Here is a 12,884-nt window from a genome sequence, read left to right as displayed (position 1 = left end):
ATCAATCACAAAATTATAGCATCCAACTGGCCTCCCCTGCTTGCTCTGAGATCCAGACTCTGAAATTACCTACCTCCACCACAGCTACAATCCAGTTGGGTGAGTTTCAGCTCAACAGGGAAGAGAGGTTGGCTTCGGGAATGACAGAGAGATTCAGTTGTCCATCACAGCAAGGAGGAAAGTGTGGGGCTGAGGAACCAAGGTCACCCCCTCCCCAAAGCTTTGCCATTTGAAAGGTCCCCACCTTGGGGCTCAGGAGGGGTCAAATTATACCCCCCCCCCATCCATTCCCAGGGCCCAGGAGTGGGAAATGAAGAGAGAAGAACCAAGGGGGAAGAACATTCTTTGAATATTTTTTTATTGAAAGATGTGAGAGGACTCATCCCAAAAACTGAACCGATAAGATACCCGAATAACCAGCACATTTCTAATTATGCCATTAAAAAAAAAAAAAAAACAATATATAGCACACCGTCCATGTGATGTTTTAAATTTTCATATAGTTTTAAAGGTTTCTGGTATTATTTCATTTTCCCTCTGGAGTGAAAAATAAAAACCTGAGGTTGGTTCCTGCACTGATTTTTTTTTATACCCCGCACTGTAAAAGTTTTTTTTTAAAAAAAAAAATCATTCACTCATTCATTGTTGTTCTTTGAACTATATATAATGAGAAAGTAATATTTTCCCTGTTGAGTTCCTTTTGAAGGATTTGATCGTTTTCTAGTCCTTTTCGTGGGATCTAAAAATAATGCCAGTGGTACGATTGTCTTCAGACAGACGGGGTAAACTTTTTCCTTCTTTCAGACACAGAACAACGTTTCTTCCATTCACAAAGAATTCAACAAGCAGGGGAGTCTGCAGGAGGTCAAAAAAGTCAAGATGGCTGCTGCACCTGTGCAACCAAGGCCCCGCCCTTTTTATATCACATGTAAAACTGGGCGGAGCTTTGATTGCACAGCCCCAGCCACACCTTCCCTGGTTTTTGACCCCCCCCGGCACCTCTGAAAACAGGTCTTCATTTACAATATATATGTTCACATAAAATGAAAAAAGAAAACAATCAAACATGAGTTAAACTCTAATTATGTACACTCCAATGTACAACTCTAAATAAATTAATACCAATTTTTGCATATTTGGGGAATTCGTATAGCTTATTTACAGAAATTACCATTTTATTCCATAAATATTATGTTTCTTTTTCTTTTTTTTCCTTTTTAATTTTTTTTTCTGATACACAGAGAGAAAGTCCAAAAAGGGAAAGTTCCAAAGTCACACATGGATTGTACCAACTCTGAAAGTTGCGGGGGGAGGAACGTTCATGTTTATTTTGCTTTTTTTTTTTTTTTTTGGTGGCCTTCCAAAGTTGGTGAGTTGAAGGACAACACTTGTGAAAACTTTGCTGACCTCCTCTAGCCAAACTGGGTGCCCCCTGCCCAATTTGCTAACAACTGTAGCTTTTTAAAAAGCTCTCTTCTTCCCCATCATCCTAGCACTGGAGGACAAAGTCCCGAGGCATTGTCCGGGTTTCAAAATTCAATTCTTCGAGGAAGAAAAGTGCCAGGAGATTTTCCAAAAATAGTTAGAAGTGACCTGGAACATCACTTTCCTCTTTGAGGGCCATTTTAGAGATGCGTTTGGTTTAAAACTGACCTATTCTGCTCGATCCAGGGCCAGAAAACACAGAGATATCGGTGAGCTGTCGAGATCACAGCGGGAGTTCGAAAACCTGGGTTAGCAACTGTCTTCCTGCATGCTTTGCCTGCCCACCTGTGTAGCCTCCTCTCCTAGGCCCTTGGCTCTACCTGTGCATCTCAGTAGGGCACCGAGCTACTGATGCTTGTGATCCCCTGACCCATGTTAATTTCCTCTCCTCTTTTTCTTAAAAAATAAATATTTATACTGTGTGCTGTACACATCTGCTTCCCAGTGACTCCTAGGCTCTCGGAGGTTGACTGCTTCCGTGAACCGTCGACTTGGGAGAACTCCTGCCGGGAGAGACTTCCCTTTGGGTTTCCAAACCGCTGACCAGTCTCTGGATGTTCTGGAGCTCATTCATGGAATCCTTCAAGGATGCTTTGGGGGACAGAGACGCCCGCTGGTTGCTGGATTTCGGGACGGGGAGATCTGAAAGAGGGCTGGACTCCCGGCTGCTCCCAGGCTTGGAGCCTTCTGAGCTGGCGTTCAGACTGGCAGGCATCCTGGTGGTCAGGAGGCTGGTGCTGGGAGGAATGGCAACTGGGATCTGGTAGGGGTTGAAGCGCGGGCGAGGTCGAGCACTGCTCAGGAAGGGGTTCCGGGAGAGCGAGCTGGCGGTGGTGGCACTGGTCACCGGCATGGCAGAGGCCGCGGCAGCCGCAGCCGCCATGTAAGTGTATGGGTAAGGAAAGAGTCCACCAAACGTAGGCAGCGGGATTCCCTGCAAGGAGAAAGGCAGAGGAAGAGATGAAAAGGTGCCAGCCCTGCGAGGTAGTCCAGACAAGAAGCACACCCAGGAATACTAGCTCTATCTTTCACTGTAAGGTTACATGAACAGAATCTTGCAAGTCTGAAAGTACATCTTCCTCCCCTCGCTTTTACGGTCCAAGAAACTAGGGAGGTCCCTTCTGAGATGCTTCCCACGTCCCATTCCTGCTGTGGGCTCAGCTGCCTCTTATCTGTTTTGTATAGGTTTTAGGTTTTATGCAACTGTATTTTTATTTATCGTTTTAATGAGTTGTAAGCCACCCAGAGTCCCCCATTAGGGAGAGATGGGCAGGGATAAATTTAATAAATAAAGAAATAAACAAACAAACAAATAAATCTGACCGTTGCCTACTCTGCGGCTCTCCCTCCTGTCTCCCAAGGTCATTCTCCCAGATCCCACTGCAGAGGGTCAGGATTTTGTGAATGGGAAGTCAAGGGGGCCACGAGGTATGGTCAAAAAAGTCAAGAGCGCTGCCCTAACGGTGCAACTGACGCTCCGTGTGCATGACACACATCAAACCCCGGCAGAGTTTTGATTGCACCATAGAGACTGCCCTCTTGACCTTTTTGACCGGTGGACCCCCTCTGTGAAGTGGCTTACAAATGTTGTAAATAAACCCACGACCGCACCCAGCTCTCTCCTCCCACCTCTACTGGGCTTCCCAGAATCTGCTGCCAGTGGCCCTTCCTTTACTCCACCTAACGGTAAGGCCACGCTTGCCGCCACGACTTGGAACGAAGGCAAGCAGAAACAAAGCCCAGTTTGGCCACAGGGACAGATACATTTGCTTCATTTCCTTTTCTCTTTGCTCCCGTTTACAGCCCAAAGTTCAGGTGAGGTTCCCGACAGAATTGTCCATGCCTTTTGTCCATGCAAAGGGCTGCCTTTGCCAGCCTGTGAACTGGCACCTTAAAATGGGCCAGGACTACACTTCCCAGCATTCCCTCTGCTTGAAGACTTGGGGTCCAGACTGAGTGGGGCAAACAAACCCAGCCTGCAAAGTGCCTCTTTCCCCCTCATTTTTCAACTCCTTGAAGTTACTGAATATATTACTATTTCAGAATAGTAATATATTATAAAATGTAAAAATATATTACTATTTCAGTCTGGGATGCAGCTTGCCGGTCCAGAATCTGTCTCTCCTATGCTGCTAAGTATTTAATTTTTTTTTGTCTTCTGGTGCTGGGGAAAGTCAAGAGAAGTGCAAAGCTGTTGGGCCTGCAATTGCTTTCTTCATTTGCACAGCAGTTGTGAGCAATGACACCTGGGTTTCATGCGAATCAAGTCAAGCCTTTTCCCCTCTATTCCCATAAATACTGGAGGCAGTTTCCCACCCGCATCAATCCGATCGTCCATTCATTTGCTTCGTAACTGTACACGCTGCCCAGTCGTAAAGGGTCTTGGCTTTGACCCATAAAACAAAACAGTAATAGCAAAAAAGCAGGATTATAAATCCTAAATGCAACATAAAATTGCAGCAAAGGAAACGCTAAGAAAGCTAACAGCAGCAACCGTCAACTCTGTTTTCACCGACTTTGAAACGCCATGAATATCGAGATGAACAGAAAAATACATCCAGATTTCAAAACTTGGGAAAACAGGGGAGAATTCCCCAGCCGGCATTTGGGGATTGCATTTAATCTGTAAATTCTTGGTGAACTGGTCCTGGGAATCCTAATGTGGCCTATCTTCAGAAAGTTGCTTGCAGAATACAGCCCTCCCTTTCATATCACCACTTTTTAGATGACTTAAAAATAACTTTGCATTGGAAGAAAGTTATTTCTCTGAATCAATATGCAGCACGCACTAACTGTCTTGGCTTGAGAAGAGATGTTACAAAAGCTTTGGAATCAGTTTGATAAACACAAATACTGCCTAAATGGCATAGCAAAAGATCCACTGAGAACTGGGTCGATTTTTTTTTACACTTTCTCAAAGAGTCTTCTCCATGCCCCCCATCGCCAATGTGGGAAGGGAGAGGAATTAATTTAATGACCTCCAAATACACATTTTGCTAAATTTAGATTCTAAACATCACAATTTTGAGAGACAATATGCAAGCTGAAAGGTTAATTACTGCAAAGGAGATGTCTGTACAAAAAGCAGATGTGCGTGAAAACAGCGTGCAGAAACGCACATTGTTTGCACGATGTGCACATTCGGCAAGGGTGCAAACAGTATGCGTACTTAAAATGGGATAGGCCTTCTTGTTGCTCATAAACTTGTGAGCTGACCGTGCTATTTCACACCCTCCAATGGTAAAATAAAGATTAAATAAAATAATGTATAGATTGCACCTATTCTTTTACAACATTCAGTTAATTGAAAGAATGACTCATCTTCCCTCTCCCCTCCTTTTCATATGGACTAGAACACTGTAATTAAATTGTTCTCCTTGATATAAAACCATATTCCTGGGTTGTTTTCCATCCTACCTGCCAGGATTATTTATTAGGGCAACCAACATTTTATTTTACAATACAATATTCGGAGTGTACAGAACAACAAGGCCTGCTGAGCAACACAGGAACTGGTCTCAGATAAATAGATGGGTGGGGTTGAACAAAACATGTTCAAATTATAGTTATTTTGTGTAAGACATAAATGCGACCAGATCCCTCAGAAGATGAAAAACAAAACCATTTGGGTTTTCTGAAAAAGCATGGATAAATAAGAATCTTATTTTTTTTAAAGGAAATTCTTCTCCTGCAAAAGCTAAATAGCAGGGGGAAAAATTGCAATCATGGGGAAAAGTATTTATACGAATATGTCTAGCCCAAGGTAAGCCTAGTTCGTTTTTTCCAGGTAAGCGTGCACAGAATTACAGTCTTCACTTAGAAAACTATCTATGCAGTTTTTCAGTATTGAAACACTTAAGGCACGATCCATAAAACAATAGAATAACTCTATATACAGCTGTGAGTCGACAACATTTCAACCGAATAAAACAAAGGAAAAAAAGCCAATAAAATTAAACTGAACAGGTAAAACTCCAGGCATTTTTTTAAAGCTTTCTTTATGTTTTGGGATGTCTGGGGAAATAAAAGAAACATTGGATCATTTTACCATCCCCAATCAGATACTCTTTGAATATTCTAGTCTCCTAAATCAGAATATCGAGATAACATGGTCATCTGTACAGGGAGGACATGCTATTGAAAACAATCTGATTTTATTCCCCCACTGGCCCCGGCCTTTTCTGCTCATACCTCCCTCCATTGTAGAAGGAGAGCCATGTTAGTCTATGGTGGCACCGTTTCCGACTAGCAAATTTTATTAAAAGACAGAAGCTTTTGGGTTTGTGAGTAGGAAACGGTGCTGCCAGACTTCTTCTGATTTTTACCTCCCTCCATAACGTTCTTCTGCTGTCTCTTTTATATTTCTATATAAACGTATGGCTGAGAGAGCTGGACCATAAAGAAGGCTGAGAGCCGAAGAATTGATGCCTTTGAACTGTGGTGCTGGAGAAGACTCTTGAGAGTCCCCTGGACTGCTAGGAGGTCAAACCAGTCAATCTTAAAGGAAATCAACCCTGACTGCTCATTGGAAGGATGGATAATGAAGCTCAAGCTCAGATACTTTGGCCACCTAATGCGAAGAGAGGACTCTTTGGAGAAGACCCCGATGCTGGGAAAGATGGGAGGCCAAAGGAGAAGAGGACGGCAGAGGATGAGATGGTTAGATGGCATCACTGAAGCAATGAGCATGAAACTGAGCAAACTCAGGGAGGCAGTGAAGGACAGGAAGGCCTGGCGCAATATGGTTCATGGGGTCATGAAGAGTCAGACACAACTTAACAACTGAACAACAACAAAGGTCCTTAGAGCCAAGGCCACAACTCTCATTTTGTACGAAGACCTTTGACCACGGATGATCCTGCATACATGAGCAACGAAAGAAGTATTACAACATGACTGGGGAACTGGAAAGGAATGCCGTTTTTGTACCTGGAAGAAGTTACAGGTACCAACAAAGAATAAGGAATGTTCAAAGAGATGTTTCAAAGGCTGGGGAGTCCCACCTTGGGGCACTACTACCATCACAGAGGTTCTCCTAGGCTTTTTGGGGTCAATTGCCAGATTTATGCTCCATGGGGCACCGGAAACATGGGAATGCTTTGTCCTGGAGCACAAAAAGGCTGCAGAGAGCTAGAAGGTAGGGTGTGGGTGTGCAAATGTACATCAGAAATGCTGTTCATCGATGAAAACTATGCCCCTAGCACTGATGCCCTGAACCCTTCTTATGCAGATCTATGCAAGCAGGCCCTTCCGTGGAGTTAAAAAAAGAGGAAAAAATTGGAAGGCACCGTTGGAGTAACAGGGCAGAGATACAAGAGAACCAACAAGAGGCATTTGCTCCTCATTAGATTTAGAGCAGGCAAAATGGCAGGCCCATCGGAGGTCCGCCCAAGGGCTCAGGTCCGTCTGGGAAAGTGAATCGGCTTTCGGAAGTTTTTCAGAGGAGGGGACGTCTTCCATGAAATGCTTCAGGGTGGACTCTGAATGTGAGGAGGAGCCCCAGGGTTGTCGGCTGAGGGTCTCTAATAAATTGCCCCTTTCTGTCACCCATAGTTCCAATACATCTCAAAGAAAAACATCCATTTTTTGGGGGGGGGGGGCCTGGTAGCAGCCTTCCTGTCAGGGTGAAAGAGGATTCCTGCCCTCGAGAAGACGGTTGGACATTGTTTCTCCCCCTTCCTGTAGGCATTAAAGGCATCCCCCCCCCCCATTTCTCTCCTCCCAAACTTGACGGACATTTCTGAAAAGCTATTTTGACCCACCCAAGAAGCTACAGCGCCCGTAGGATGGGATTTTTTCCTATTCGGCTACTGCAAAAGTTGGGGAAGCTGCTGCCAAATCAAGCCATGTAGTCGGATGCGATGCCAGCTCCAGCCCAGCTTCTGAGAATGTTTTTTTTTTTAGCTATTTGGGAACTTACCATAAATGTACAAAGCAGGATGGTATAATTCCGCATCTGCTTATCATAAACTCTAAGGCTTTGCTCGCGCCCTTAAGGGCTAGAAACTTTTTTTAAACAATGCCTGAGAATTTGCTGACGTACGCTGCAGCTTTTTTTGTGTGCTGGTGGGGAGTACAAAACACATGTGGAGGTCAAAATACATCCAGGGTCAAGCTCTCAAAAGAGTCTGGGTGGGGAGGGACGGATGGTCCCCCCTCCAAGGTTCGGGGTGGACCTACGGACCTAACAGAAGAGAATATACGTAGCTCAGGGTTGGACTGTGGGGTCCTTGGGGCTCTGATGGCGTTACCTAGTCGGGTCATGAAACGTCTGCAGGCAGACCACCAAGCTCAGAGAGCACCAAGGGCTCCATCTACGGAGCTGCTCCATAAACCAGAGCATAGATACGTCGTCTTATTGGCACAAATTATCTGGTTCCTCGTGCCCAAAAGTGGCTTTGGACTCGGAGCTGCCTGACTATTCTCAAAAAAGCGCCGTTCGCCCTTCTGTGTGAAAAGTGGGACTCGAACGGTGGCCCCATCCCTGACTGAACCGCTCATCCGCGAGAACTAGGATGTGCTTGCAAGCATCTTGATATCGTGCGGCGGGAGCCACTGCCTGATCCCTCTGCTTTCTTGCTGAAATCTGTGAAAGAGCAAGCCGTGCAATGCCTCGGAACCCCCCAGCACACATCTTTACATACCTGGGCCTAACAAGGAGACCCATCCTCTACTCGCCTGGCCTAGCAGCCCAAAGTATCATCAAAGGCACCCCTAGGAGGTAAATTCAGGGGAAATTAGGACGCACTGCTTTTCTGATGGAAATATATTCACCATACAGAAGTTATTGCGTTGCCAGTTTTCCAAAAATCCAATAATGAAGTTCGGTGGCAGTTAGTATCTTCTGCAGCATTCCCCTGCCCCAAAACATCTGTATCTAATCACATATTCACCTCCATTGCCATCTGTATTTAAGTCAGACGTCTTGCAAATATCTTGGGAAATACCAGTCCCAGATTTCACCAGCCAGCACCCTGGGAAATGTAGTCCTACATAGTTAGAAGGACAGAGAGCTGGCAGATGCCAAGTCAAGGAAGGTTGAGTTGCTGTTGTAATGGGATGATCTAATCCAGTGTTTTTCAAACCTGGCAACTTTAAGATGCTGGCTGGGGAATTCTGGGAGCTGAAGTCCACCCATCTTAAAGTTGCCAGGTTTGAAAAACACTGATCTAACCGATTAAAAAATGCCACCCAGCTCTCCCTAAGGCTAAGGTTCAAGCAGACTTAATTAGAATTTGGATGGGAGACCACAGGGAAATCTCAGGATGGTAGGGTTGCTTGGGAAGTCCATAAGGCACGCCAAAAGAAGGCAAGGGCAACACTTAAATAAAAAGTCCCAACACTAGAGCAAAAAAAGGAAACTAGTTTCAGACTGAAGGCGATTGATTGAGTTGTCTGTAACTAACCAAGAGGCCCCAGCAGAGACCTCAGAGAAGGGGTTGATTCCATTTGCAGCAGCTAAAAAAAGGCGAATGTTGTGCTAGGAATCATGAGGAAACAGGCTGAAAATAAAACTGAGATGACAGTGCAATAGATCTATATAATGGGTCTGCATGTAGGATTCTGGGTCCAGTCCTGGCTGCCAGGATATGAGAATGGTAGGAAAAGTACAGAAATGGACAGCCAAAATCATCACCACCTTTATGAGAAAAGGTGTGAACATGGGTGACTCTTTCGCTGAAAAAAGAGAACTAAAGGAAGCCGTGATCAAGATCTGAAAAATCCCGCCAGTCCTGGAAATAGCAAAGGAGGAGAAATTGGTCTTCGTCTCTTCTCCGAAAGCTACTGCCAGGAGAAATCTAGCGAAGCTGGAAGCAAATTTAGGACAGAGGAAAGAAAGCATCAATAACCTGTGGAATCCACTGTACGTTGGCTGCTAAGTTGGATGGCTTGGAAAGAGGGGGTTGCAGAAATGTATGGAGAACAGTCTATCGAGTTATTAGTCTTGAAGACTCTTTGATCTCCAGGTTGGAGGCAGATGCCTCCCAATTCCAGCTGGGTGGGGAGTCTCCATCTCCCACCTGCAAGCCCTCGGGAGACATTTGGTTGGGCACTGGGAGACACAAAATGCCAGGCTAGGTTGGACTTTGGCCAGACCCAACAGAACTGTTATGTTCTTATCACTCCTAAAATAACTGTATTGTGTGGATGTGGTCACCAAGAGTTGAATTCAACTTGGGACATCTTTACCAATCGTTCTCTCTTATTTCCAGTGCTCAGTCCATGAGCATGAATGCTTACCAAATTCCAGGGACCCGCTGCTGCAGAAGAACAAGGTAGTATCAGCAGCTTTAGGAGAACCTCAAGATGGAACATTAGGAAAGTGCCCTAAAGATTTGAAGAGGAAACGGACACAGCCCAATGAGACCTGAGCATGTTCATTGATCTCAAGACAGTAGCTGAAAAGTCATACAGCGGCGCAGAGAGATAGGCGGGAGGGGGGCCAGAATAAGAGTGACTCTACTCTGCCACATGTTGCTTCAAAAGCCATTCATTCTCTTGGGGGTTCAGGCTCCAAACGTCTGAGGACAAGGAACTATTTATTTAATTTGTTAAATGCTATGATATTATTATTGGTGAAATATAATTGCTGTGAGCCACCCAGAGTCATATATTTGAGATGAGCAGCGATGTAAATTGAACTTTGGTGTTGGAGAACACTTCTGAAAATACCATTAAGCAGCCAAAAAATGGATCATTGAACAAATCAATTCAGAGTTCTCACTCAAGGCACAAATGACTAGGCTCCAATTATCCTACTTTGGACACATGATGCGAAGACCCAGCTCTCTTGGGAAGCCCATAATGCTGGGAAAGGTGGAAGGAAAGAGAAGAAGAAGAAGAGGATGACCAGCAGAAGGTGGAGGGACTCAGTTACAACACCACTGGAAGACCTGAAGGACCAGCTTATGGACAAATCGTCATGGAGAACATCTATCTATCTATCTGGTCGCTAAGAGTTGACACTAACTTGATGGCGCATCTTCAATCTATTGTTATTGTTGTCGTTATTCCATGCATTCTCAGAATGAAGCAAATTCTGATTAGTTTTTGGAACGATAACTGTATAGATTTGCCGAAAGCCCCCCAAAACTTGTAACTTTCCTCGATTCATAATGCAGCTTCTTCATTAGACAGTAACTGATGAAACTGAAATTTAATAAGCATCTGTAAACTAAGTTTCAGAACATGAGGCTTAAATAAAAGTATCATTGGCTAACTAGATCCAATTTTCTGCCCTGTTGGGGAGGGTGGGCCATTGGTTATTATGCCTGCATTTTAATAGATGTTTCCCTCTTGCTACAATAGATACTATTTTATTTTAAGATGAGGTCCACAATATCCAGTTGATTAATCTCTTCGGGAGCTAGTTGGTGAAAGTGTGAGTTAAGGGCACAAATTTAGGACTTTTAATGAATATAGGGGTATTTTCGTTTAACAAGAGATGACCACCACATTGATTAACTGAAAATTATCTTTTAACCTCTGAAAAATGGTACCTCTTGTTCTGTACTGAGTGATGTGTACATTAGATTAATCAAACTAACTGGCTGAGAAGAAAATCAAGGAACCACTTTTGAACTAAGACTCGGTTTTGAAATCCTTTGAACAGAGAGGTGGGGGGATGAATTACTATGTGTGATGTTCTGAGCATTTTTCTTGGAAATGCAGCATATGTGCCCTTTCCAGCACAAGCACATATCCAGGTTACACACTGTTATATTCTAGAATTGCAGCTTTGAATACCGCATGAACAAAACACAGCTATAAGAACTCCTAACATCTAATTTTCAAAAATGCACCATTAAAAATAAGCCCCCAAATTATGTCCATCTGGAAGATGGCACCCAAACGATGATCAGAAGGATAGAAACTGGACACATGGATCAAAAATAAAGAAAAATAAGTATATTTAGCCTGCAGAAAAGTTGAAAGGAGACAGGATCACTCCGTCATGTTAATTCAAAGATTTACTCTAGCCATGAGCCATTGGATCAAATCCCTCCTTTGAATCTTCTAGGCAAAAACACCTTTTTTCTGAGCTATTTCCAGACGTCTGAATTGAATCCGTTTCCCTCAAGGGGTATTAACAGTCCAAACTAAATTTGAACTGCACATTTGCAACCACGTCAAAGCTGTAATGGTAATGTTCTTCCCAGATGAGGTGGTAAGAAGCCAGGTTGGAATCTGTGGATAGATTCTGCAAGGAAACAGATTTCATCTCTATCACGGATTCTCCCGTTGTGGTCCGTGTGATCTCAGGGATCGTGAGCAATGGGGGGGGGTGTCTCACACTCTTTTTTACAATTATGCCTCAAGCACATTTGAGGTTCCAGTGTTTCTCAACCTTGGCAACTTTAAGATGCTGGCTGGGGAATTCTGGGAGTTGAAGTCCACCCGTCTTAAAGTTGTCAAAGTTGAAAAACACTGGGTTAAACCTTCCAGTATTATTAAACCACACGCATATTTTTCCAACTGCTCCCTTTTGTAACAGGGGCCCCAGGGCGCTCCAAACAACTGACAACCTTGCATTTTAAACATTATTATTTATGTTCAGCAATGTCATTTTGCCATTACCATTTTATGCTTGCCTATCTATTTATTGGACACAGTCTATCCGTTCAAAGCTGTCACATCAAAACGATTGCAACCATTTTGCCATTTGTTTGAATTAAAGCATAATATATTTTGTGGCTCCGGGTTTTCATCGCAATTGAAACGGATGCAACTCTCACGCATAATGGATACGAGTGACCGTCTCAAAAATGAAATCCAGATTTTTGGAATGACACACTCAACTTTCCCATTAAAGCAGGGTTTTAAATTCGACTGGAACTTTTTTGGTTTTTTAATCAACAAAAGCATTCCATTATATAAAGCTGCAAGGCCCTATCGCTGTTTCCGTCGATACCTAAATTAAAACGCAACGGTTACAAGTAAGTAGTATATTTATTTCCTGCCCAACCCTCACAATGTTTTAAAAAAACCCTGAGCTAAATAATAGAAGAAATGTTTCAGTAAGGAGAACTTCCTAGGAATGGATTAGTCTATCAGGGAAAATGGTGGGCTCCCTGTTACTAAAATCTGGTGACGGGGGTGAAGACAGGCAGAGAAATGCCGAGTAAAAATAATAAATATGCTTTTTTTTTTTAAAAAAAAAAAAGGAAAACAGAGCCTTTTATGTGCTGCAATTTATTTTCACAACAACCCTGTGAGTGGGCTCAAAGTTTGCTTGTTTGTTTATGTATTTATTTATTAAATTTAGATGCCGCCCATCTCCCCCAGAGGGTGACTCCTAAGCAGCACATTGGAAGCATAGCTGCATGTTCAGCCCGTGCTCACACTGTGACATGGCGTTGCCCTAACTGGTGCATGGCCATCTTGCCCTAAAACCCTCA

At 43.7% G+C, this 12,884-nt stretch overlaps 1 protein-coding gene across 1 annotated transcript in view; it reads right to left on the bottom strand.

Annotated features, from left to right (window-relative positions):
- Positions 1-323: 323 nt before the first annotated feature.
- The window catches only part of TBX2 (T-box transcription factor 2), a 35,843-nt gene continuing 23,282 nt past the window's right edge, over positions 324-12,884 (bottom strand). Inside the window, exon 7 of the mRNA XM_007442350.4 lies at positions 324-2,419. Coding sequence (XP_007442412.1) covers positions 1,937-2,419 — 483 coding nt within the window. The 3' untranslated portion in view covers positions 324-1,936. The remainder of the gene's footprint in view (positions 2,420-12,884) is intronic.

This window comes from Python bivittatus, unplaced genomic scaffold (genome assembly GCF_059951505.1).
Source record: "Python bivittatus isolate LINGU-HERP-01145 unplaced genomic scaffold, Pbiv_v1 ctg000690_np1212, whole genome shotgun sequence".
NCBI classification, from domain to species: domain Eukaryota; kingdom Metazoa; phylum Chordata; class Lepidosauria; order Squamata; family Pythonidae; genus Python; species Python bivittatus.
Note: the sequence above shows the minus strand (reverse complement) of the source record. Positions and strands in the feature narration are given on the sequence as shown.